At 42.6% G+C, this 26,041-nt stretch overlaps 1 protein-coding gene across 5 annotated transcripts in view; it reads left to right on the forward strand.

Annotated features, from left to right (window-relative positions):
- The window catches only part of LOC132406000 (leucine-rich repeat and IQ domain-containing protein 4-like), a 155,712-nt gene that overhangs the window by 112,080 nt on the left and 17,591 nt on the right, over positions 1–26,041 (forward strand). For all 5 annotated transcript variants that reach the window (XM_059991131.1, XM_059991145.1, XM_059991114.1 and 2 more), the window contains exon 5: positions 7,732–7,928. In XM_059991131.1, coding sequence (XP_059847114.1) covers positions 7,732–7,928 — 197 coding nt within the window. The remainder of the gene's footprint in view (positions 1–7,731; positions 7,929–26,041) is intronic.

The following is a 26,041-nucleotide window of genomic DNA, read 5'->3' on the forward strand; positions in this document are numbered from 1 at the left end:
TTATGAAGGGGATAGATAGAGTTGACATGGATAGGCTTTTTCCATTGAGAGTAAGGGAGATTCACATGAGAGGACATGAGTTGAGAGTTAGGGGGCAAAAATTTAGGGGTAATGCGATGGGGAACTTCTTTACTCAGAGAGTGGTAGGTGTGTGGAACGAGCTTCCAGTAGAAGTGGTAGAGGCAGGTTCGATTTTATCATTTAAAAAAAAATTGCACAGGAAAGGAATGGAGGATTATGGGCTGAGTGCAGGTCGGTGGGACTAGGTGAGAGTAAGCGTTCGGCATGGACTAGAAGGGCTGAGATGGCCTGTTTCCGTGCTGTAATTGTTATATTCTTATATGGTTAAATCATAGCCAGTGTAATTTGTCCACATTACATGATGTCTGTAATCATTAATTGTTATAAACACAATTATTTCCTGATTTATATTCTGTTCTGAAGTATTAAGACTGTTCTATATAACTTCAACATAACTGCCTCTGGTAACTTCCAATTTCTTAACCTGACCCCAACCCTTTCCAGCTGAGTTACTATGTTCAATTTAATACATAATGTAAAATCAGAATCAGGTTTAGTATCACTGGTATATGTTGTGAAATTTGTTGTCTTGTAGCAGCAGTACAATGCAATACATAACAATAGAAAAAAACATGAATTACAGTGAGTCTGTATTAAATAGTCAAATAAGTAGTGCATAAAATAGAAATAAAAAGTAGTGAGGTAGTGTTCATAAGTTCAATGTCCATTCTGAAAACAGGTGTTAGAGGGGAAGAAGCTGTTCCTGAATTGTTATGTGTGTGCCATCAGGCTACTCTACCCCCTACCCAATGGTAGCAATAAGAAGAGTGCATGACCTGGGTGATGGTGGTCCTTAATGATGAATGCCACATTCTTGAAGTATCACTCCTCTGACCATAAGACATAAAAGCAAAATTAAGCCATTCAGCCCATCCAGTCTTCTCCACCATTCCATCATAACTGATCCCAGATCCCAGTCAACCCCATACACATGCCTTCTTGCCATAACCTTTGATGCCTCAACAAATCAGGAATCTATCAATTTTCACTTTAATTGCATACCTGTGGCATTGGCTTCCACAGCAGTCTGTTACGGAGCATTCTACAGATTCACTGCTCTCTGGTTGAAAAAATTCCCATTGAACCCTATTCTGAAGAGTTGCCCCTCAATTTTGAGGCTGTGCTCTCTAGCTCGGGACACCCCCAACACAGGAAACTTCCTCTCCACATCCACACTATCTTGTCCTTTCATCATTCAGTGGGTTTAAATGAGATCCCCCTCCCACCGCATTCTTCTAATCTCCAGTGAGTACAGGCCCAAAGCTGCCAAATGTTCCTCATATGTTAACCCCATCATTCCCAGAATCATCCTTGTGAACCTCCTCCGAACTCTCACAACACATCAACAATGACAACACATCCTTTCTGCGATATGGGGCCTAAAACTATTGATAATACTCCAAGTGTGGCCTGACTCATGTCTTATAAAGCCTCAGCATTATCTCCTTGCTTTTATATTCTCTTCCCCTTGAAGTAAATTCATTCATATGTTTTGGTTTTGCCCTAAAATTGAGAAGTTTTGGCGGGAAGTATTCCATACCTTCTCACAACTTTTTAGGGTCCAATTTGACCCAAATTTTCTTACTGCCTTGTTTGGTATTATTGCAAATGAAGATATAACTTTAAATACTCCTAACCTTCAGGTTTGAGTTTTTACCTCTCTTTTAGCAAGGAGAGCAATCTTGCTTAAGTGGAAGGAGTCTACCCCTCCTACGCATCTTCAATGGCTACGTGATATCATGCCTTATTTAAATTTAGAAAAGATCCGCTGCTCAGTCTAAATTCGAAACAATCGTTTTATGATATCTGGGGACCTTTCCTAAATTACTTTTCCAATTTATAAAGTTTAACAGTGCACAGATTTTTATATATATTTTTATCTTCTCTTAAGCGAATATGTTTTTTTCTAATTATCCATTATCATCCATCAGCTTTTTTCTTTGGTAGTTGGTAGGGGGTTGACTTTTTTTATATATAAAAAATTTCTTTTATGATGTATGACTTATCTTTAAGTTTTTTATTACAGTGTGGTATACCTTTATGTGTTATGCTATAACATTTTGATCAATTTTTATTACAATATATGAATGTACACAAGTTATATTGAGATGTGTTGCACTCTGTAAATCTTGTTTTTTCTTCTGAATAAAAATATTGTAAAAAGAAAGAAGTAAATGCCAATCATCTTTGCCACAGACTCAACCTAGGAATTAACCTTCTGGGAGTCTTGCATGAGGACTCCTAAGTCCCTTTGCACGTTTAATGTTTGAATTTACTCTCCATTTAGATAATAGTCCGCACTATCGTTCCCTTTACTAAAATGTATTATCATGCAGTCTCAACACTGTGTTCCATCTGTCACTTTTTTGTCCATTCTTCCAATTTGTCTAAGTCCTGCTGCAATTGCATTGCTTCCTCAGCATTACCTACCCCTCCACCTATCTTCATATCATCCACAAACTTTGCCACAAAGTCATCAATTCCATTGTCCAAGTCGTTGACAAACAATGTGGAAAAATAACGGTCCCAATACTGACCCCTGAGGAACACCACTAGTCACTGGCAGTCAACCAGAAAATGCCCCCTTAATCCCTCACAGTGCTCCTACCTGTCAGCCATTCCTCTATCCATGCCAGTACCTTTTCTGTAAATCCATAGGATTTTATCTTGTGAAGCAGCCTCATGTGTGGCACCATATAAAAAGCCTTCTGAAAATCCAAGTAAATGACAACGACTGTCCTCCTTTGTCCACCCTGCTTGTTACTTCATCAAAAAGCCCTTAACTGATTTGTCAAGCAAGATTTCCCTTCACAGAAACCATGCTGACTTTGACTTACTTTATCATTAGTCTCTGTGTACCTTGAAACCTCATCCTTGATAATGGACTCAGTTTTCTCAACCACTGAGGTTAGGCTAACTAGCCTATACTTTCCTTTCTTAAAGAGTACAGTGATGTTTCAATTTTCCGGAACCATGCCAGAATAGAGTGATTCTTGAAAGACCACTGCTAATACATCTGCTATCTCTTCAGCAACATCTTTCAGAACTCTGGAATGTTGACCATCTGGTCCAGGTGACTTGTCCACCTTAAGACCTTTCAGTTTGCCTAGCACTTTTTCCTTTGTAATGTCAATAGCACTCACTCCTGCTCCCTGACACTCACAGATCTCTGGCACACTGCTAATGTCTTTCACAGTAAAAACAGATGTAAAGTACCCATTAGGTTCATCTGTCATTTCTTTGTTCACCATTACTACCTCACCTGTATCATTTTCCAGTGGTTCAATATCAACTCTCACTTCCCTTTTATTCTTTATATAATCGAAAAAAACTTTCAGTATCCTGCTTCCTATCATTGGCTAATTTGTCCTAATTCATCTCATCTTGTAGCTTTACTAGTTGCCTTTTGCTGGATCTTAAAAACATTCCAAATAACCAAGTTCCCACTCTCTTTTGCTATATGCCCTTTCCTTGGCTCTTATGCCATTCTTAATTTCCCTCGTCAGCCACAGTTGCCTACCCCTGCCATTTGAGAACAACTTCTTCTGAGGGACATTGAAGTCCCCCATTACAATTGTGACATCACCTTTATTATATGCCTTTTCCAGCTTCCTTTGCAATCTCAACCCCACATCTTGGCTACTATTTGGAGGCCTATATATGATTCCCATAAAGTTTTTTTTCTTGCACTTTCTTAACTCCAACCACAAAGATTCAAAATTCTCTAATCCTATGCCACCTCTTTCTAAAGATAGAATTCCATCTCTTACCAACAGCTGGGTCGGCTGGTGGCGCAGTGAGATCAGTGCCGGGCTCGAGAACGGAGGTTCCCAAGTTGGAACCAGTGACAGACTGCTTCCGAGTGTGCTGTCCATCCGTGTCAGGTTGATGTCGAGCTCACAACTTGACCTCGTAAGAAAAACACTGCCACCTCCAGTTTAAGTTTCCAGGCAGAATATTGTAGAGGATCAAATACCCAAACCCAAACAGAGCCACACCAACAGAAATGCCTTCCTGCCAGTCCTTTCGATGAAATGTACATTCTTCGATGTTCTTTCAGTACATTGCAATAACTATAAATTACAATTTACGGGGTGGCGTTTTGGTTAGCACAATACTTTGCAGTACCAGTGACCCAGGTTCAATTCCTGCCGCTGCCTGTAACGAGTTTGTACGTTCTCCCACCAATTTCTACCGGGTGCTCTGCTTTCCTCCCATAATCCAAAGATGAACTGGTTGGTAGGTGAATTGGTCATTGTATATTGTCCTATGATTAGGCAAAAGTTAAATCCCCCAGCAGAAGTTGTTTTCAAATGGAAGGGGTAGGCATCTTTTGGCTGACAAGTTAAGTTAAGGACTGCATAAAAGCCAAAGAAAGGGCAAATGAGGTAGCAAAAGTGTAGGAATTTGAATGATTGGGAAGTTTTTAAAATCCAACAAAAGGCAACTAAAAAAGCCATAAGAAAAGTTAAAATATGAAGACAATCTTGTCAATAATATAAAGCGAGATACTAAAAGTTTTTTTCAGTTATATCAAGAGTAAAAGAGTGATGAGAGTTGATATTAGACCACTGGAAAATGATGCTGGTGAACTTAACAAGTTAACAAGTACTTTGCATCAGACTTCATTGTGAAAGACACTAGTAGTGTGCTAGAGGGCAGGAGTGTCAGGGAGCAGGAGTGCCATGCTATTGTAAAGGAAAAAGGTCTTAAGGTGGATAAGTCACCTGGACCAGATGGACTACATACCAGAGACCTGAGAGAAGTTGCTGAAGAGATAACAGATGCATTGATTATGATCTTTCAAGAATGACTTGATTCTGGCATGGTCCTGGAGGCAGGAAGGCAAAAGAAAGGAAATTATAGGCCAGTTAGCCTAACCTAAGTGGTTGGGAAAATGTCGGAGTCCATTATTAAGGATGAGGTTGCAAGGTACTTGGAGACAAATGATAAAATAAGTCAAGGCCAGCATGGTTTCTCTAAAGGGAAATCTTGCCTGAAAAATCTGTTAAGAGTTCTTCAAGGGAGTAACAAGCCAGGTGGACAAAGGAGAGGCAGTAGATGTCATTTACTTGGATTTTTAGAAGGCCCGAACAGATTAGATATGGCAAAGTTATTTCCCATGGTAGGGGATTCTGGTACAAGAGGGCATGACTTCAGGATTGAAGGACGTCCATTTAGAACTGAGATGCAAAGCAATTACTTTAGTCAGAGGGTGGTAAATCTGTGAAATTTGTTGCCACTTGTGGCTGTGAAGGCCAGGTCATTAGGTGTACTTAAGGCAGAGATAGATAGGTTCTTGATTAGCCAGGGCATCAAAGAGTATGGGGTGAAGGCAGCGGAGTGGGGATGACTAGAAGAATTGAATCAGCCCATGACTGAATAGTAGAGCAGATTCAATGGGCCAAATTGTCTACATCTGCTCCTATATCTTATTGTCTTAATGTTGTTACGAACCCCGTAACTGGGTATCTTACCAGCAAAGATAGGAGTATCCGTTGGAGTCTGGTGATACTATTTTTAACAGTATTTATTAGTAAAAATACACAAAAATAATATCAATGCAAATATACAGATAATATACGTCATCAATACTAAACCTAAAAGTGTGGGTATAATAATAATCAATAAGAAATAAGTTCTATAATTGTCTAGGGGATAATGAATTGTCTGATGGAAATATAAAGTTCAGTTCAGTTCATGCAGGCTGCTGTAGTTGTTGGTTGCTGTGTTGCAATTGTTGGAGAGAGAGAGAGAGTAACAGCTATTGACTTGCCAACTTTCCTTTTACGATCTTGATCCGTCGATGCATTGTTGTTGTGGCCATTCACGTATGACCCCTCCATCCTTTAGCTAGACAATTCCGTGGTGGACTCGTCACCCAGGCAAGGGTGGACACACACACAAGCCCCCACCAGTCTCTTAGCATCTCTCCTGGTGCGTCTGAGGGGTATTTCCCCAGACCCTACTTTTATCCCCACTCACGGGGTCTCAGGTGTCAATCAGGTTGGGATGATGCAACCCATCATCCAGACCACTCTGGTTGCCCCCTGAGGGGTTTCAATGAATAGAACAGTACTCAATACACAATTCCTTCTCCAGGAGACAATAGCAGTAATCAGTGGTTCCGTTCCACTTTTGTTAGGAGGAGACATTCCACTTTTGTGTATCTCTGCGTTGTCTCTCTCTCATTAACTGACATGAGCTGTTTATCTCTCATTTCCTTGGTATCAGACCCGAAATAATAGCGATTTTGCAATTCTCAAAAAGGGGGGGGAGGCGACTTTGCACCCTTCTGCCCATCAGAGTTGCTCCTCATTCGTAACAATGTCTAATGCCTTTGATAAGATGCCACATGAGGCTGCGTAACAAAATAAAATCCTATGGTGTTACAGGAAAGATACTGGCATGGATAGAGGAATAGCTGACAGGCAAAATGGGGTGAGTGGGAATAAAAGGGGCCTTTTCTGGTGCTGTTCCTAAGGGGTCAGTATTGGGACCACTCCCTTTCACATTGTTTGTCAGTGATTTAGATAATGGAATTGATGGCTTTGTGACAAAGTTTGCTGATGATATGAAGATAGGTGGAGAGGTAGGTAGTGCTGAGGAAACAATGAAATCACAGCAGGACTTAGACAATTGGGAGAATGGGCAAAAAAGTGGCAAAAAAGAAATACAGTGTTGGAAAATGTATGATAATGCATTTTGGTAAAAGGAGCAATAGTACTGACTATTATCTAAAAGGGGAGAAAATTCAAACATCAGAGGTGAAGAGGGACATCATGCAAGACTCAGAAGGTTAATTTGTAGTTTGAGTCTATGGTAAAGAAGGCAGTGCAATATTGGCATTTCTTTCAAGGGGGATAAAATATAAAAGCTAGGAGATAATACTGAGGCTTTATATGACATGAGTCAGGCTGTACTTGGAGTATTGTCAATAGTTTTGAACCCCATATCTCAGAAAGGATGTGTTGTCATTGGAGAGAATTCAGAGGAGGTTCACGAGGATGATTCTGGGAATTAAGTGGTTAACATAGAGGACTGTTAGGCAGCTTTGTGACTGTACTCATTGGAATTTAGAAAAATGTGGAGCAATCTCATTGAAAGCTATCAAGTGTTGAAACGACTAGATCAGGTGGATGTGGAGAAGATGGTGGGGGGTATCCAGAACTAGAGGGCACAGCCTCAGAATTGAGGGGTGACCTTTTAGAGTAGAGGTAAGAAGGAATTTTTGTAGCCAAAGTGTAATTAATCTGTGGAATGCTGCCACAGACTACAGTGGGGGCCATGTCTGTGGGTATATTTAAAGCGGAAGCTGATAATTTCCTGATAGGTCAGGGCATTAATGGATATGGTGAGAAGGCAGGTGTATGGGGTTGATTGGGATCCAGGATCAATCACCCATGATAGAATGGCAGAACAGACTCAATGGGCTGAATGGCCTACTTCTGCTCCTGTGTCTTCTGATCTGCTGCTGGTGCAAATTTCATGCCATACATCCATAATATTAAACCTATTTTTGAGTCACAGTAGAGAGAGCGGAACAGCTTAACAAATGATAGGACCCAATAGAGAGTAATGGAGACCTTGAAAATTCAGTGCAGCTAACATGAATGTTTTATAGTGCTTAAACTTGTTGTGTTCCCACAGGATTACAGAAGCTTCTACTGAACTGTAATCGCATATCTCATCTCCCAGCAAACTTAGATCATTTGCAAAATCTGGAAATTCTATACCTGGAGAGAAACCCATTGGAGAAGCCTTTGGATGAAATTTGCCTGCATGGAGTTTCTGCCATATTCCAGTACCTACAGACAAAGAGGATCCAAAAGATCAGTGCAACCAAGGTACTGGGAATTATATTGTGAAGGTTTGAAAGTAGAGGACTTGGGATTCAAAGGAAGAGCAATCACTCTGAGTTCCTTTATTTGAGTCTATATCTAGCCTAGAGATCAAGCATGGGCCCAGGGCCAATCCCTCACACAATGATATACTGTCAAGTCCTATAGGGATATGGAGTAAAGGAAACTTGCTGATCAGAATTTCAGTGAGTGGGTGTGGTGAAATGAACTGTGTGGAAGTGGGAAAATGGAAAGTGGAACAGTTGGTCCAGGAGTCGGGAAGTCATTGACTAACTGTTATATGTAACCCAGGACATGCCCTCTTCCCATTTCTACACACAGGAAGGAAGTACACTTCAAAGTTCAAAGTAAATTCATTATCAACATATATGTAACCCTCAGGTTCAGCTGGCAGCATTAGTCCAGGGAAGACAGTCTGTGGCCCTGCCAAACATGTGAAATCTGAGGTGCAAAACCCCTTGTTTGTGTGGATGCTGTGTGATTTGTTCCCCTGTTACTAATCAGTACCACGAAATAACAGCCACAATATTAATGTGCAATTAAACAATTTAGCTTTATAATGCTTAATTTGACTAAGGGATTAGTAAAGAAAAACAAAAAGGAAAGGGCCTATTTTAATATAACAGTCTAATGTGCTCAAGTTGGAGCTCACAGATTCCCTTCCATTGACCCTCCATCAATGTCCCCAGGCATCATTGGCTTCCAGACCTGCTCCAAGTCCACTCTGTCCTGTTGTCTACAACCTCTCCTTTCTGGTGTCTCTTCATCTCTTGCTGAACAAAAGACCCAGATTACCTTGTTTTCAGGCACACAACAAGAAATAACACTCCCTTCATTGGATGGTGCACATTCCAAAGCCCCCATTATCTCTAGCCATAACCCAAACGCTGCTGCTATGGAAAAAACATTACGTTAGCAGTGAAACTTTTCCTGATTTTACATAAATGTCACCATATACAACTTTGGCATTTATTTTATTCCGGGTATACACAGTAAGTCCAAGAAACACATAGAATGTGCAATAAGACAGGTAAAATTAGTGATCTTGTAGTTAAAGATCCTCTTGAAAAGAGTGATCACAGTATGATTGAATTTCTCATGCATATGGAGGATGCAATAATTTGATCTAAAACCAGTGCCTCAACAATGCCTCAACAATGGAGACTACAATGGGATGAGGAAGGGTTTGCCTAGTGTAGACTGGGAATGCAGGCGATATGGTGGAACAGTTGAGGAACAGTGGAAGATTTTTAATGAGATTTTTCACATGCTCAACAAAAGTATATTCCAGTTAAAAGCAAGGACCGTAAGAGTGGGGAGAGCCAGTCTTGGACTAAGGAAATAAAAGAAGGCATCAAACTAAAAGCTTGTGCATACAAATTCGCCAAGAATAGTGGGAAACTGGAAGATTGGGAAAACTTTAAAAAGCAACAAAGAAATAAACTAGCACAAAATATAAAAACTGATAGTAAAAGTTGTTATAATTCTATAAAGTGGAAACGGGTGGCTTAAGTGAATGTAGGTCCCTTGGAGAACAAGAAGGGGGAATTGATATTGGATAATGAGGAAATGGCTGAGGCTTTGAATAACTACTTTGTGGTGGTCTTCATGGTGATGGCTGCATCAAACATGCCAAAGAGAGATATTACGATTCTGAATTAATGAAAGACAAACCTAAAAGGAGAGACAAACAACCAGTGTGCTAAAGACAACAAGCTGCCAATACAAAACAATAATAAGACTCACTTGGAGTACAGTGCCAGTTCTGGTTACCCCATTACAGTTAACATGGAGGCTTGGAGAAGGTGTCAAAAAGGTTCACTGGGTTGCTGCCTGGATGAGAGAGCCATAAGGAAAAACTTAAGATTGTTTTCTTTGGAATGCCAGAAGTTTCGGGTCAGTTTGACAGAAGTTTATAAAATTATGAGAGGCACAGTCTCTTTCCCAGAGTAGAAATGTCAAATATTTTATAGTGAGGGTGAGAGATAGGAGATTCTGTGACTGCAGAGAGATGCCAGAATAGTGCATTGCCTCCTGGTGCCAAGGTCAAGAATGTCTCTGAGCGGCTGTAGAAAATTCTCGAGGTAAAAAAAACCAGAGGTCATTGTACACACTGTTACAAATGACATGGGTAGAACAAGGCATGAAGATCTGCAGGATGACTATGGACAGTTAAGTAAGAAATTAAAATGCAGGAACTCAAGTGTAGTGATCTTGCATTACAGCCTGTTACACCTAGCTATCAAGTGTGCCCGATGAGGGTCACCAGTTGGAAAAAAAAACAGATGGTAATCTGCAACAGCAAGATATTTTAAGAGCAAGGTATTTTATTAAGTGCCGGGGGAAAAAAGAGCAAAAGCTGTCCAAAAGATGTGAAGAAAAAGTATTTACATAAAAAGTATTTTCTGTGGCTCAGAGGGTAGGGAAAGGAAGTAGGCAGTAGTAATAGGGGACTCTAGAGTTAAGGGATCAGGGAGCCAATTCTGTGGATGCATGAAAGAAACATTGATAGTAGTTTGCCTCCCAGGTGCCAGGGTCTGGGATGTTTCTGATCACATCCATGATATCCTGAAGTGGGAAGGTGAACAGCCAGAGGTTGTGGTACATATTGATACCAACGACGTAGGTAGGAGGGAGGTGGTTTCTGAAAACAGACTACAGGGAGTTAGGAAGGAAGTTGAGAAGCAGGCCCTCAAAGGTAGCAATCTCAGGATTACTGCCTGTGCCTCACAATAGTGAATATAGGAATAGAGTGAGGTGGAGAAAAGTGTGTGGCTGAGGGCAGGATTCAGATTTCTGGATCATTGGGACCTATTTTGGGACAGATGTGACCTGTACAAAAAGTATGGGTTGCACTTAAATCTGCAGGGGTCCAATATCCTGGCAGGGAGGTTTGCTATGGCTATTGGGGAGAGATTAAACTAGAATTGCTGGGGGGTGAGAACCGAACCGAAGAGACAGAGGAAGGGGCGGTTGGCTCACAAATACAACATAGAACATAGAATAGTACAGCACATTACAGGCCCTTTGGCCCACAATGTTGTGCTGACCCTCAAACCCTGCTTCCCATATAACCCCCACCTTAAATTCCTCCATATACCTGTCTAGTAGTCTCTTAAACTTCACTAGTGTATCTGCCTCCACCAATGACTCAGGCAGTGCATTCCACGCACCAACCACTCTCTGAGTGAAAAACCTTCCTCTAGTAGGGACAGAAATGTGGGCAGAGGGGGTGGGGTGGCCCTGTTGGTGAGGAATGAGATTCAGTCCTTTGCAAAGGGGGACATAGGATCAGGAGAAGTAGAGTCTGTGTGGATAGAACTGAGGAACAGTAAGGGCAAAAAGACCCTAATGGGTGTTGCCTGCAGGCCACCAAACAGTAGCATGGATATTGGGTGCAAGTTGAATAGGGAGTTAACATTGGCATGTGGCAAAGGTAATGTCGCAGTAGTTATGGGGGATTTCAACATGCAGGTGAACTGGGAGAATCAGGTTGGTGCTGGACCCCAGGATAGGGAGATTGTAGAGTGCCTACGGGATGCATTCTTGGAGCAGCTTGTACGAGAGCCGACCAGGGACAAGGCTATTCTGGATTTAGTGTTGTGTAATGAACAGGATTTGATAAGCGATCTTGAAGTAAAGGAGCCATTAGGAGGTAGTGGCCATAATATGATAAGTTTTTATCTGCAATTTGAGATCGGAGGTGTCAGTGTTGTAGTTGAACAAAGGAGACTATGGAGCCATGAGGGAGGAGCTGGCCAAAGTTAACTGGATGGATATCCTAGCAGAAAAGACAATGGAACAGCAATGGCAGGTATTCTTGGGAATAATGCACAAGGTACAAAATCAGTTCATCCCCCAGAGAAGGAAGGATTCAAAGGGGGGAAAAGGGCCACAGTGGTTGACAAAGGAAGTCAGAGATTGCATAGCATTAAAAAAAAGGAAGTATGACAGAGCTAAGGTGAGTGGGAGAACAGATGATTGGGAAATTTTTAAGAAACATCAGAACTTAACTAAAAAGGCAATACGGGGAGAAAAAATGAGGTACAAACGCAAGCTAGCCAGGAATATAAAGGAGGATAGCAAAAGCTTTTTCAGGTATGTGAAGAGAAAGAAGATAGTTAAGAACAATGTTGGGTCCTTGAAGAATGAATTGGGTGAAATTGTTATGGGAAACAGAGAAATGGCAGAAAAATTTAATAAATACTTCAGATCTGTCTTCACTAGGGAAGTCACAAGCAATCTCCCAGATGTATGGATGGGTGGATGGGCCAAGGACATAGGGTAACAGAGGAAATGAAACAGATTGACATTAGGAAGGAAACGGTGATGAGTAGACTGATGAGACTGAAGGCTGACAAATCCCCAGGTCCAGATGGTCTACATCCTAGGGTACTAAAGGAGGTGACCCTGGAAATTGTGGATGCATTGGTAATCATTTTCCATTGTTCCTTAGATTCAGGATCAGTTCCTGAGGATTGGAGAATGGCTAATGTTATCCCACTGAACTATCATCCTGTCAGCCTAACATCAGTAGTGGGGAAGATGCTAGAGTCCATTATTAAAGATGAAATAGTGGCATATCTAGATAGCAGTGATAGGATTGGGCCGAGCCAGCATGGATTTACCAAGAGCAAATCATGCTTGACTAATCTATTGGAGTTTTTCGAGGATGTAACCAGGAAGTTAGACAAGGGAGATCCAGTGGATGTAGTGGACCTCGACTTTCAGAAGGCATTTGATAAGGTCCCACATGGGAGGTTGGTGGGTAAAATCAGAGCTCATGGCATTGGGGGGAAGATATTGACATGGATAGAAAACTGGTTGGCAGATAGAAAGCAAAGGGTAACAGTTTCTCGGAATGGTAGGTGGTGACTAGTGGGGTGCCACAGGGCTCGGTATTGGGACCACAGCTGTTTACGATTTACATCAACGATTTAGACGAAGGCATTGAGAATAACATCAGCAAGTTTGCTGATGATACTAAGCTGGGTGGCAGTGTGACATGTGATGAGGATGTTAGGAGAATTCAGGGTGACTTGGATAGGCTGAGTGAGTGGGCAGGTACTTGGCAGATGACGTTTAATGTGAATAAGTGTGAGGTTATCCACTTTGGGAGTAAGAACAGGAAGGCAGATTATTATCTGAATGGTGTAGAGTTAGGTAAGGGAGAAATACAAAGAGATCTAGGAGCCCTTGTTCATCAGTCACTGAAGGTGAATGAGCAAGTGCAGCAGGCAGTGAAGAAGGCTAATGGAATGTTGGCCTTTTTACAAAGGGAATTGAGTACAAGAGCAAGGAAATCCTTTTGCATTTGTACAGGGCCCTGGTGAAACCACACCTGGAGTATTGTGTACAGTTTTGGTCTCCAGGGTTAAGGAAGGATATCCTGGCTGTAGAGGAAGTGCAGCGTAGATTCACAAGGTTAATTCCTGGGATGTCCGGACTGTCTTACACAGAGAGGTTAGAGAGACTGGGCTTGTACACGCTGGAATTAAGGAGATTGAGAGGGGATCTGATTGCAACATTTAAGATTATTAAGGGATTGGACAAGATAGAGCCAGGAAAAATGTTCCAGATGCTGGGAGAGTCCAGTACCAGACTGGGTTTGAGAGGGCATGGTTTGAGAATAAGGGGTAGGTCATTTAGGACGGAGTTAAGGAAAAACTTCTTCTCCCAGAGTTGTGGGGGTCTGGAATGCACTGTCTCAGAAGACAGTGGAGGCCAATTCTCTGGATGCTTTCAAGAAGGAGCTAGATAGGTATCTTATGGATAGGGGAATCAAGGGATATGGGGACAAGGCAGGAACCGGGTATTGATAGAAGATGATCAGCCATGATCTCAGAATGGCGGTGCAGGCTCAAAGGGCTGAATGGTCTACTTCTGCACCTATTGTCTATTGTCTATTGTCTAATATCCCCCTTGAACTTCCCTCCCCTTACCTTAAAGCAATGTCCTCTTATAATGAGCAGTGGTACCCTGGGGAAGAGGCGCTGGCTGTCCACTCTGTCTGTTCCTCTTAATATCTTGTACACCTCTATCATGTCTCCTCTCATTCTCCTTCTCTCCAAAGAGTAAAGCCCTAGTTCCCTTAATCTCTGATCATAATGCATACTCTCTAAACCAGGCAGCATCCTGGTAAATCTCCTCTGTACCCTTTCCAATGCTTCCACATCCTTCCTATACTGAGGTGACCAGAACTAGAGTTTTATAGAGCTGCGTCATTACATCGCGATTCTTATACTCTATCCCTTGACTTAGGAAAGCTAACACCCCATAAGCTTTCTTAACTACCCTATCTACCTGTGAGGCAACCTTCAGGGATCTGTGGACATGTACCCCCAGATCCCTCTGCTCCTCCACACTACCAAGTATCCTGCCATTTACTTTGTACTCTGCCTTGGAGTTTGTCCTTCCAAAGTGTACCACCTCACACTTCTCCGGGTTTAACTCCATCTGCCACTTTTCAGCCCACTTCTGCATCCTATCAATGTCTGTCTGCAATCTTTGACAATCCTCTACACTATCTACAACACCACCAACCTTTGTGTCATCTGCAAACTTGCCAACCCACCCTTTTACCCCCACATCCAAGTCGTTAATAAAAATCACAAAAAGTAGAGGTCCCAGAACAGATCCTTGTGGGACACCACTAGTCACAACCCTCCAATCTGAAAGTACTCCCTCCACCATGACCCTTTGCCTTATGCAGGCAAGCCAATTCTGAATCCACCTGGCCAAACTTCCCTGGATCCCATGCCTTCTGACTTTCTGAATAAGCCTACTGTGTGGAATCTTGTCAAATCCTTGTAGATTACTTCCACTGCACTGCCTTCATCTATATGCCTGGTCACCTCCTCAAAAAACTCTATCAGGCTTGTTAGGCACGATCTGCCCTTCACAAAGCCAAGCTGACTATCCCTGATCAGACCATGATTCTATAAATGCCCATAGATCCTACCTCTAAGAATCTTTTCCAACAGCTTTCCCACCACAGACGTAAGGCTCACTGGTGTATAATTACCCGGACTATCCCTACTACATTTTTTGAACAAGAGGTCAAAATTCACCTCCCTCCAATCCTCCATTACCATTCCCATGGACAACGAGGATATAAAGATCCTAGCCAGAGGCTCAGCAATTTCTTTCCTTGCCTCGTGGAGCAGCCTGGGGAATATTCCATCAGGCCCCAGGGACTTATCTGTTCTAATGTATTTTAACAATTCCAACACCTCCTCTCCCTTAATATCAACATGCTGCAGAACATCAACCTCACTCATATTGTCCTCACCGTCATTAAGTACCCTCTCATTGGTGAATACCGAAGAGGAGTATTCTTTGAGGACCTTGCCCACTTCCACAGCCTCCAGGCACATCTTCCCACTTATATCTCTAATCGGTCCTACCTTCACTCCTGTCATCCTTTTGTTCTTTACATAATTGAAGAATGCCTTGGGGTTTTCCTTTACCCTGCTCGCCAAGGCCTTCTCATGCCCCCTTCTTGCTCTTCTCAGCCCCTTCTTAAGCTTCTTTTTTGCTACCCTATCTTCCTCAATAGACTCATCTGATCCTTGCTTCCTAAACAATAGACAATAGACTAGGGCCCCAGGGGATATGGTCCCAGGGATATAAACAATAGACAATAGACAGTAAGTGCAGGAATAGGCCATTCAGCCCTTCTAGCCAGCACCACCATTCACTGTGATCATGGCTGATCATACACAATCAGTACCCCATCCCTGCCCTCTCCCCATATCCCTTGACCCCGCTATCTATAAGAGCTCTATCTAACTCTCTCTTGACTTGGCCTCCACTGCCTTCTGGGGCAGAGCATTCCACATATCCACCACACTCTGGGTGAAAAAGTTTTTCTACATCTCTGTTCTAAATGGCCTACCTCTTATTCTTAAACTTTGGCCTCTAGTTCTGGACTCACCCATCAACGGGAACATGCTTCCTGCCTCCAGTGTGTCCAATCCCTTAATAATCTTAGATGTTTCAATCAGATCCCCTCTCATCCTTCTAAATTCCAGTGTATACAAGCCCAGTCACTCTAATCTTTCAACATATGACAGTCCTGCCATTCCAGGAATTAACCTTGTGAACCTACGCTGCACTCCCTCAATAGCAAGAATGTCCTTCCTCAAATTTGGAGACCAAAACTGCACACAATACTCCAGGTGGGGTCTCACCAGTGCCCTGTACAGCTGCAGAAGGACCTCTTCTCCTATACTCAATTCCTCTTGTTATAAAAGCCAGCATGCCATTAGCTTTCTTCACTGCCTGCTGTACCTGCATGCTTGCTTTCATTGACTGATGTACAAGAACACCTAGATCTCGTTGTACTTCCCCTTTTCCTAACTTGACTCCATTTAGATAGTAATCTGCCTTCCTGTTCTTGCCACCAAAGTGGATAACCTCACATTTATCCACATTAAACTGCATCTGCCATACATTTGCCCACTCACCCAACCTGTCCAAGTCACCCTGCATTCTCATAACATCCTCCTGACATTTCACACTGCCACCCAGCTTTGTGTCATCAGCAAATTTGCTAATGTTACTTCTATATACAATGTATATTGTAAACAGCTGCAGTCCCAGCACCGAACCTTGCGGCACCCCACTGGTCACAGCCTGCCGTTCCGAAAAGGACCCGTTAATCACTACTCTTTGTTTCCTGTCAGCCAGCCAATTTTCAATCCATGTCAGTACTCTGCCCCCAATACCATGTGCCCTAATTTTGCCCACTAATCTCCTATGTGGGACTTTATCAAAAGCTTTCTGGAAGTCCAGGTACACCACATCCACTGGCTGTCCCTTGTCCATTTTCATAGTTACATCCTCAAAAAACTCCAGAAGATTAGTTAAGCATGACTTTCCCTTCACAAATCCATGTTGACTCGGACTGATCCTTCTACTGCTATCCAAATGTGTCGTAATTTCCTCTTTTATAATTGACTCCAGCATCTTTCCCACCACTAACGTCAGGCTAACCGGTCTATAGTTCCCTGTTTTCTCTCTCCCTCCTTTCTTGAAAAGTGGGACAACATTAGCCACCCTCCAGTCAGCAGGAACTGTTCCTGAATCTATAGAACATTGGAAAATGATTACCAATGCATCCACGATTTCTAGAGCCACCTCTTTAAGTACCCTGGGATGCAGATCATCAGGTCCCGGGGACTTATCAGCCTCCAGACTCAACAGTCTATCCAACACCGTTTCTTGCCTAATATAAATTTCCTTCAGTTCATCCTTTACCCTAGTTCTTTTGGCCACTATTACATCTGGGAGATTGTTTGTGTCTTCCCTAGTGAAGACAGATCCAAAGTACCTGTGCAACTCGTCTGCCATTTCCTTGTTCCCCATAATAAATTCTCCTGTTTCTGTCTTCAATGGCCCAATTTTGGTCTTAACTATTTTTTTGCTATTCACATACCTAAAGAAGCTTTTACTATCCTTCTTTATATTCTTAGCTAGTTTACCTTCGTACCTCATTTTTTCCTGGCGTATTGCCTTTTTTGTTATCTTCTGTTGCTCTTTAAAAGCTTCCCAGTCCTCCGGTTTCCCACTCATCTTTGCTATGTTATACTTCTTCTCTTTTATTTTTATACTGCCCTTTACTTCCCTCGTTAGCCACGGCTGCCCCTTACTCCCCTTAAGATCTTTCTTCCTCTTTGGAATGAACCGATCCTGCACCTTCTGCATTATTCCCAGAAATACCTGCCATTTTTGTTCCACTGTCTTCCCTGCTAGGGTATTTTTCCATTAAACTTTAGCCAGCTCCTCCCTCATAGCTCCATAGTTCCCTTTGTTCAACTGTAATACTGACACATCCGATTTTCCCTTCTCCTTCTCAAATTGTAGGTTAAAACATATCATATTATGGTCACTATCTCCTAATGGTTCCTTTACCTTGAGGTCCCTGATCAAATACGGTTCATTGCACAACACTAAATCTAGAATTGCCTTCTCCCTGGTAGGCTCCAGTACAAGAATCCATCTCAGAGGCACTCCACAAACTCCCTTTCTTGGGGTCCAGTACCATTCTAATTCTCCCAGTCTACCTGCATGTTGAAATCCCCCATGACAACTGTATCATTACCTTTGCAACATGCTAATTTTAACTCTTCATTCAACTTATACCCTACATCCAGACTGCTGTTTGGGGGCCTGTAGATAACTCCCATTAGGGTCTTTCTACCCTTAGAATTTCTCAGTTCTATCCATACTGACTCTACATCCCCAGATTCTATGTCCCCCCTCGCAAGGGACTCAATATCATTCCTCACCAACAGAGCCACTCCACCCCCTCTGCCAGTCAGTCTGTCCTTTCGATAAGATGTATATCTTTGAATATTCATTTCCCAAGCCCTGTCCGCTTGAAGCCATGTCTCTGTTATTCCCATAACATCGTACTTGCTAATTTCCAACTGAGCCTCAAGCTTATCTACTTTATTCCTTATACTTCGTGCATTCATATATAATACTTTTAATTTGTTACTCCCCTCACCTTTCAAATCAATTCCTATTTCACTTGGCCACACTGTATGATCTCTTCTTGAGCTTTCTACTCCATTGATTCTGTTGTCCTTTTTAACTTTTCTTATTTTCACTTTCCCTTTAACTCAATCCTTATATTTCCAGTTATATTTCCAGTTCCCCCCCGCCCCAACTACTTAGTTTAAACACATCCGTGTTGCAGTGGCAAACCTGTCTGCCAGAATGCTGGTCCTCCGCCTATTAAGGTGCAACCCATCCCTTTTATACAATTCATCCCTACACCAAAACAGATCCCAGTGATCCAAGAATGTAAATCCTTGCTTCCTGTACCATTTCCTCAGCCACACATTCAGATCCATTACCTCCCTGTTCCTGTCCTCTCCAGCACGAGGAACTGGAAGCAAACCAGAGATAACCACTGTGGAAGTCCTGCTTTTCAGCCTTCTTCCAAGTTCTTTGAGTGCTGCCTTCTTCCACCTGACTGGATTTTCCACCTCATTTGCCACCCATGGTTCCTTCACCCTACCATTCTTTATCTTCGTCACTGGGACAAATTTATCCCTAACATCCTGCAAGAGATTCTTAAACATCGACCACATGTCCATTGTACATTTCCCTGCAAAAACATCATCCCAATTCACACCTGCAAGTTCTAGACTTACAGCCTCATAATTTGCCCTTCCCCAATTAAAAATTAAAATTAAAATAAAGGAAGCTTGGAGACAGTGCAAGAGGGAAGAGAGGCAGGTGCTAGAGAAGGGCTACAGTCAGACCAATGATTTGAGATGTTTCTATTTTAACGCAAGAAGCATCAAGAACAAAGTAGATAAGCTTAGAGTGTAGATGAGTATTTGGAGCTATAATGTTATGGCCATTACAGAGACTTGGATGGCTCAGGGTCAGGAATGGTTACTTAGAGTGCCAGGGTTTAGATGTTTCAGAAAGGATAGGGAGGGAAGCAGAAGAGGTGTGGGCGTGGCACTGCTGATCAGAGATAGTGTCATGACTGCAGAAAAGGAGGAAGTCATGGAGGGATTGTCTACTGAGCCTCTGTGGGTGGAAGTTAGAAACAGGAAGGGGTCAATAACTCTACTGGGTGTTTTTTATAGACCACCCAATAGTAACAGGGACATTGAGGAGCAGATAGGGAGACAGATTCTGGAAAGGTGTAATAATAACAGGGTTGTTGTGTTGGGAGATTTTAATTTCCCAAATATTGATTGGCATTTCCCTAAGACCAGGGGTTTAGATGGGGTGGAGTTTGTTAGATATGTCCAGGAAGGTTTCCTGAGACAATATGTAGATAAGCCTACAAGAGGAGAGGCTACACTTGATCTGGTATTGGGAAATGAACCTGATCAGGTGTCAGGTCGCTCAGTGGGAGAGCATTTTGGAGATACTGATCATAATTTTATCTCCTTTACCATAGCATTGGACAAGGATAGGAACAGACAGGTTAGGAAAGTGCTTAATTGGAGTAAGGGGAAATCTGAAGCTCTCAGGCAGGTATTTAGAAGCATAAATTGGGAACAGATGCTCTCTGGGATATGTACAGCACAAATGTGGCAAATGTTCAGGGTATATTTGCGTGGCATTCTATATAGGTACATTCCAATGAGACAGGAAAAGGATGATAGGGTACAGAAACTGTGGTGTACAAAGGCAGTTGAAAATCTAGTCAAGAAGAAAAGAAAAGTTTTCAAAAGGTTCAAAAAACTAGGGAATGATAGAGATCTAGAAAATTATAAGGCTAGCAGGCAGGAGCTTATAAATGAAATTAGGAGAGCAAGAAGTGGCCATGAGAAGGCCTTGGCAAACAGGATTAAAGAAAACCCCAAGGCATTCTACTAGTATGTGAAGAGCACGAGGTTAAGATGTGAGAGAACAGGACCAATTAAGTTTGACAGTGGAAAAGTGTGTATGGAACCATAAGACCATAAGATATAGAAGCAGAAGTAGTCCATTTGGCCCATAGAGTCTGCTCTGCCATTCAATCATGGGCTGAGCCAATTCTTTCAGTCATCCCCATTCTGCTGCTTTCACCCCGTACCCTTTGATGCCCTGGCTAATCAAGAACCAATCTATCTCTGCCTTAAATACGCCCAATGACTTGGCCTCCTTTCCGCTCGTGGTGACAAATTCCACAGATTTACCACCCTCTGAGTAATTTCTCTGCATCTCAGTTCTAAAAGGATGTCCTTCAATCCTGAATTTGTGCCCTCTTGTCCTAGAATCCCCTACCATGGGAAATAACTTTGCCATATCTAATCTGTTCAGGCCTTTTAACATTTGGAATGTTTCTATGAGATCCCCCTCATTAGAACCATAGGACATTACAGCACAGAAACAGGCCTTTTGGCCCTTCTTGACTGTCCCGAACCATTTTTATGCCTAGTCCCACTGACCTGCACCTGGGCCATATCCCTCCAAATCCCTCTCATCCATCTACCTGTCCAAGTTTTTCTTAAATGTCAGAAGCGAGCCCGCATTCACCACTTCATCTGGCAGCTCATTCCACACTCCCACCACTCTCTGCGTGAAGAAGCCCCCCCTAATGTTCCCTTTAAACTTTTCCCCCTTCACCCTTATCCCATGACTTCTGTTTTTTTCAACCCCTGGCCTCAGTGGAAAAAGCCTGCTTGCATTCACTCTATCTATACCCATCATAATTTTATACACCTCTATCAAATCACCCCTCATTCTTCTATGCTCCAGGGAATAAAGTCGTAACCTATTCAACCTTTCTCTGTAACTCAGTTTCTCAAGTCCCGGCAACATCCTTGTAAACCTTCTCTGCACTCTTTCAACCTTATTAATATCCTTCCTGTAATTAGGTGACCAAAACTCCATTCAATACTCCAAATTCAGTCTCACCAATGTCTTACACAACCTCACCATTACATTCCAACTCTTATATTCAATACTTTGATTCTCCTGAACTCCAGGGAATACAGCCCAAGAGTTGCCAGATGTTCCTCATATGGTAACCCTTTCATTCCTGGAATCATTCTTGTGAATCTTCTTTCAACCCTCTCCAATGCCAATATATCCCTCCTAAATTAAGGAGCCCAAAACTGCACACAATGCCTTATAGAGCTTCAACATCACATCCCTACTATACCTGTAGAAATGACTGCCAACATTACATTCGCCTTCTTCACAACCAACTCAACCTGGAGGTTAACCTTTAGGGTATCTTGCACAAGGATTCCCAGGTCCTTTTGCATCTCTGCATTTTTAATTCCCTCCCCATATAAATAATAGTCTGCCCATTTATTTCTTCCACTAAATTGCATGACCATACGCTTTCCAACATTGTATTTCAATTGCCACTTTGCCCATTCCCCTAAACTATCTAAGTCTCTCTGCAGGCTCTCTGTTTTCTCAACACTACCTGCTACTCTACCTATCTTTGTATCATCAGCAAATTTAGCCACAAATCCATTATTACCGTACTCCAAATCATTGATGCACATTGTAAAAAGCAGCAGTCCCAACACTGACATCTGTGGAACTCCACTGGTAACCCGTAGCCAGCCAGAATAGGATCCTTTTATTCCCACTCTCTGTTTTCTGCTGACCAGCGAATGCTCCACCCACACTAGTAACTTCCCTGTAATTCCATGGGCTCTTATCTTGCTAAGCAGCCTCTGGTGCGGCACTTTGTCAAAGGCCTTTTGAAAATCCAAGTACGTGCACCACGACTACTGCATCTCCTTTGTCCACCCTGCTTTAATTACCTCAAAGAATTTCAGTGGGTTTGTCAGGCAGGATTTTCCTTTCAGGAAAGCATGCTGCATATCTTGTCATGTGCCTCCAGGTACACTGGAATCTCATCCTTAACAATCAATTCCAACAACTTGCCGGAGGAGATAGCAGAGGTAATTAATGAATACTTTGCTTTAGTATTCACTACGGAAAAGGATCTTGGCAATTGTAAGGATGCTTTACAGTGGATTGATAAGCTTGAGCATTAAGAAAGACATTAAGAAAGAAGATGCTATGGAGCTTTTGGAAGGCATCAAGTTGGATAAGTCTCTGGGTCTGGACAAGATGTACCCCAGGCTACTGTGGGAGTTGAGGGAAGAGATTGCATCGTCAATGGGGACGGGAGAGTTTCTAGAGGATTGGAAATTTGCAGATGTTGTTCCCTTATTCAAGAAAGGGAGTAGAGATAGCCCGATTGAATTTTTTGAGGATGTGACTGCACACGTTAATGAAGATAGAGCAGTAGATGTAGTGTATATCGATTTCAGCAAGGCATTTGATAAGGTACCCCATGCAAGGCTTATTCAGAAAGTAAGGAGGCATGGGATCCCAGGGGACCTTGCCTTGTGAATCAAGAATTGGCTTGTCCACAGAAGGCAGAGAGTGGTTGTAGATGGGTCTGCATGGAGGTCGGTGACCAGTGAATCTGTTCTGGGACCCCTTCTCTTTGTGATTTTTATAAATGATCTGGATGAGGAAGTGGAGGAATGAGTCAGTAAATTTGCTGATGACACAAAGGTTGGGGGTGTTGTGGATAGTGTGGAGGGCTATCAGGGGTTACAGTGGGACATCGATAGGATGCAAAAGTGGGCTGAAAATTGGCAGATGGAGTTCAATCCAGATAAGTGTGAGGTGTTTCATTTTGGTAGGTCAAATATGATGGCAAAATATATTATTAATGGTAAGACTCTTGGCAGTATGGAGGATCAGAGGGATCTTGGGGTCCAAGTCCATAGGACACTCTAAGCTTCTGCACATGTTGACTCTGTGGTTAAGAATGCATACAGTGCATTGGCCTTCATCAACCATGAGATTGAGTTTAAGAGCCGAGAGCTAATGTAGGACCCTGGTCAGACCCCCCTAGGAGTATTGTGCTCAGTTCTGGTCACCTCAGTACAGGAAGGATGTGGTGCTGAAGACATTTACAAGCATGTTGCCTGGAATGGCGAGCATGCCTTACCTGAATAGGCTGAGTCAACTTGGCCTTTTCTCCTTGGATGGAGGATGAGAGATGACCTGATAGAGGTGTATAAGATGCTGAGAGGCATTGATTGTGTGGATAGTCAGAGGCTTTTTCCAGGGCTGAAATGGCTAATAAGAGAGGGCACAGTTTTAAGTTGTTTGGAATTAGGTAAAGAAGAGATGTCAGGGGTAAGTTTTTTTACACAGAGAGTGGTGAGTGCGTGGAATGGGCTGCCTGCGACAGTGGTGGAAGCTGATACGATAGGGTCTTTTAAGAGATTCCTGGTAAGGTACATGGAGCTTAGAAAAATAAAGGGCTATGGGTAACCCTAGGTAATTTCTAAAGTAATTTGTTATGATCCCAGCCCCCTCCTCTGTGAGAATCGCAAGAGCACTAGTTGAGGGGGGTTCAGTAGACCCAGGAAGTGGGAGAGAGAGAGACGTGCCGAATACCGCGTTCCACCGGGATGCAAAATAAGGCGACATTGACTATTGTCTCATGGAGACCACGTGTAAAGCCCTCGGGCAAAGTGGGCTGGTTGAGTGAGAGATTGCATCATCCCAACCTGATTGACACCTGCGACCCCATGAGGAAGTATAAGGGAGGGTCTGGGGGGGGGGGGGGGGGGACACCCCCTTCAGACGCACCAAGAAGACACGATAGCGATCCCATCGTAGCAGGAAGCCATTTTGAAAAAAGCCACATGCGTTAGATTCCGAATCTGGAGTCTGTGGCTGGAATCACGGAAAACCGCTTTTAACTAACAACGGGGAAGCCCGCTCCCCTGATTCCACGGATTTGCTTCATAAAGACCTGGGCAAGTTTTCCTTTTCTCACCAATCTCTCTCTCTCTCCAACACGTGAAACCCAGCGGATCCCAAAAGGCTGAAGCCTGCAGACTTCTGAGTGACTTTTATATTTCCAGCGGACAATCTATTATCCCCTAGACAAATGATAGAATGATTTCTTAAGGATGATTATTACTATACCCGCGCTTTAGATTGAGTATTGACGTATATTATCTGAATGTTAGTATTAACCTTACTTTTGTGCCCCTTATAAATAAAAAACTTTTGAAAATAGTGCCGTCAGACTTCAACGGACCTCTCTATCTTTGCTGGTAAGTGATTCAGTTACGGGATACGTAACAAATTACATGTTCGGCAAGCATTGTGGGCTGAAGAGCCTGTTTTGTGCTGTAGGTTTTCTACGTTCTAAATAGGCAAATGAAAGCAAACGTACAAAAATCTACAAGTATACACGGCTTTCTCCATGATGCACTTAACTTTTCACCAACCATCAAATCCAACCTCCACACCTCTCAGCAAAGCCAAACTAAGGATTTAAATGTTCTTGCATAGGGTGTAGTGCACCTGCTGCTACTAACCCAGCCATTATTTTAGGGTACCCCAAGTTGTCCCTCATGTCTTTTGGGGCCATTCTGCTGTCTACAAACCAATGTAATGGTTTGAGCGAAAATAAATCAAACTGCTTGAAATGGCTGTGCCTAGAGTATTAATTTTTATGAGCTATAAACCAGTAGAGTATATTAACCAAAGGGATTGTTTTGATGAGTTTAACTAGTGATTGTTTTACTGTTGGTGTGTAAATGATGAACTCCCAAGAAATGCAGAACAGGAGGGCAAGTGTGTGAACTATTGGGGAAACTAGACCAAGGAGAAAATGAGGAGTGACTAACTGGTTTAGCAGAATTACATCGCCAACCCTTTCTGTCACACTGCCAATGTCACTTGCTGATGTGTTAGGTCAGTCAGACTTACAGCTCAAAAACAGGCCCTTCGCTCCATTTAGTCATCCTGAGCTATTAATCTGCCTTATCCCATCGATCTGCACCCAGACCAGAGCCCTTCATTACCCTTCCATCCATGTACCTTTCCAAATTTCTCTTAAATGTTCAAATCGAACCTCCATCCACCACTTACACTGGCATCTCATTCCACTCTGTCTGAGTGAAGAAATTCCCCTTCATGTTCCCTTAAACATTTCATGTTTCACCCTTAACCCATGTAGTCTCAGTGGAAAAAGCCTGCTTGCATACACTCTTATCTATACTCCTCATAATTTTGTATACCTCTATCAAAACTCCCCTCATTTTCCTATGCTTTCAGGAATAAACCTTTCCTTATAATTCAGGCCCTTAAGTTCCAGCAACATCCCAGCAAATTTTCTCTCTACTCTATCAAACTTATTAATATCTTTTATGTATGTAGGTGACCAGAACTCCATTTGATACTCAAATAGGCCTCACCAACAACTTCAACATAACATCCCAACTCCTGTACTCAATATTTAAGTCCAGGAAGAGAGATAAAGACCAGATGACTGCATGGCTGATCAGCAGGTATAGCAGGCATGGACTCAGGTTCTCAAATTATTTGGCTTTTTTCTGGGGTAGAGGTGATCTGTGCAAGAAGGAGTCCAATACCCTTGTAGGGAAAATTGTTTTGCCACTAGGGAGGGTTTAAAACTAGGGGTTGGGACGGAGAGTGCAAAACCACTGAGAAAACTGGAGTACAAGCCCAGCAATCAGGATAACCGTGTTCACAGTGAAAGGGCAGATGGGATCACCACTTTAGATTGCATGTACTGTAGCTTAAAAGGTAAAGTAGATGAACTGAGGGCA

The sequence above is a fragment of the Hypanus sabinus genome, chromosome 2 (genome assembly GCF_030144855.1).
Source record: "Hypanus sabinus isolate sHypSab1 chromosome 2, sHypSab1.hap1, whole genome shotgun sequence".
In the NCBI taxonomy this organism is placed as follows: domain Eukaryota; kingdom Metazoa; phylum Chordata; class Chondrichthyes; order Myliobatiformes; family Dasyatidae; genus Hypanus; species Hypanus sabinus.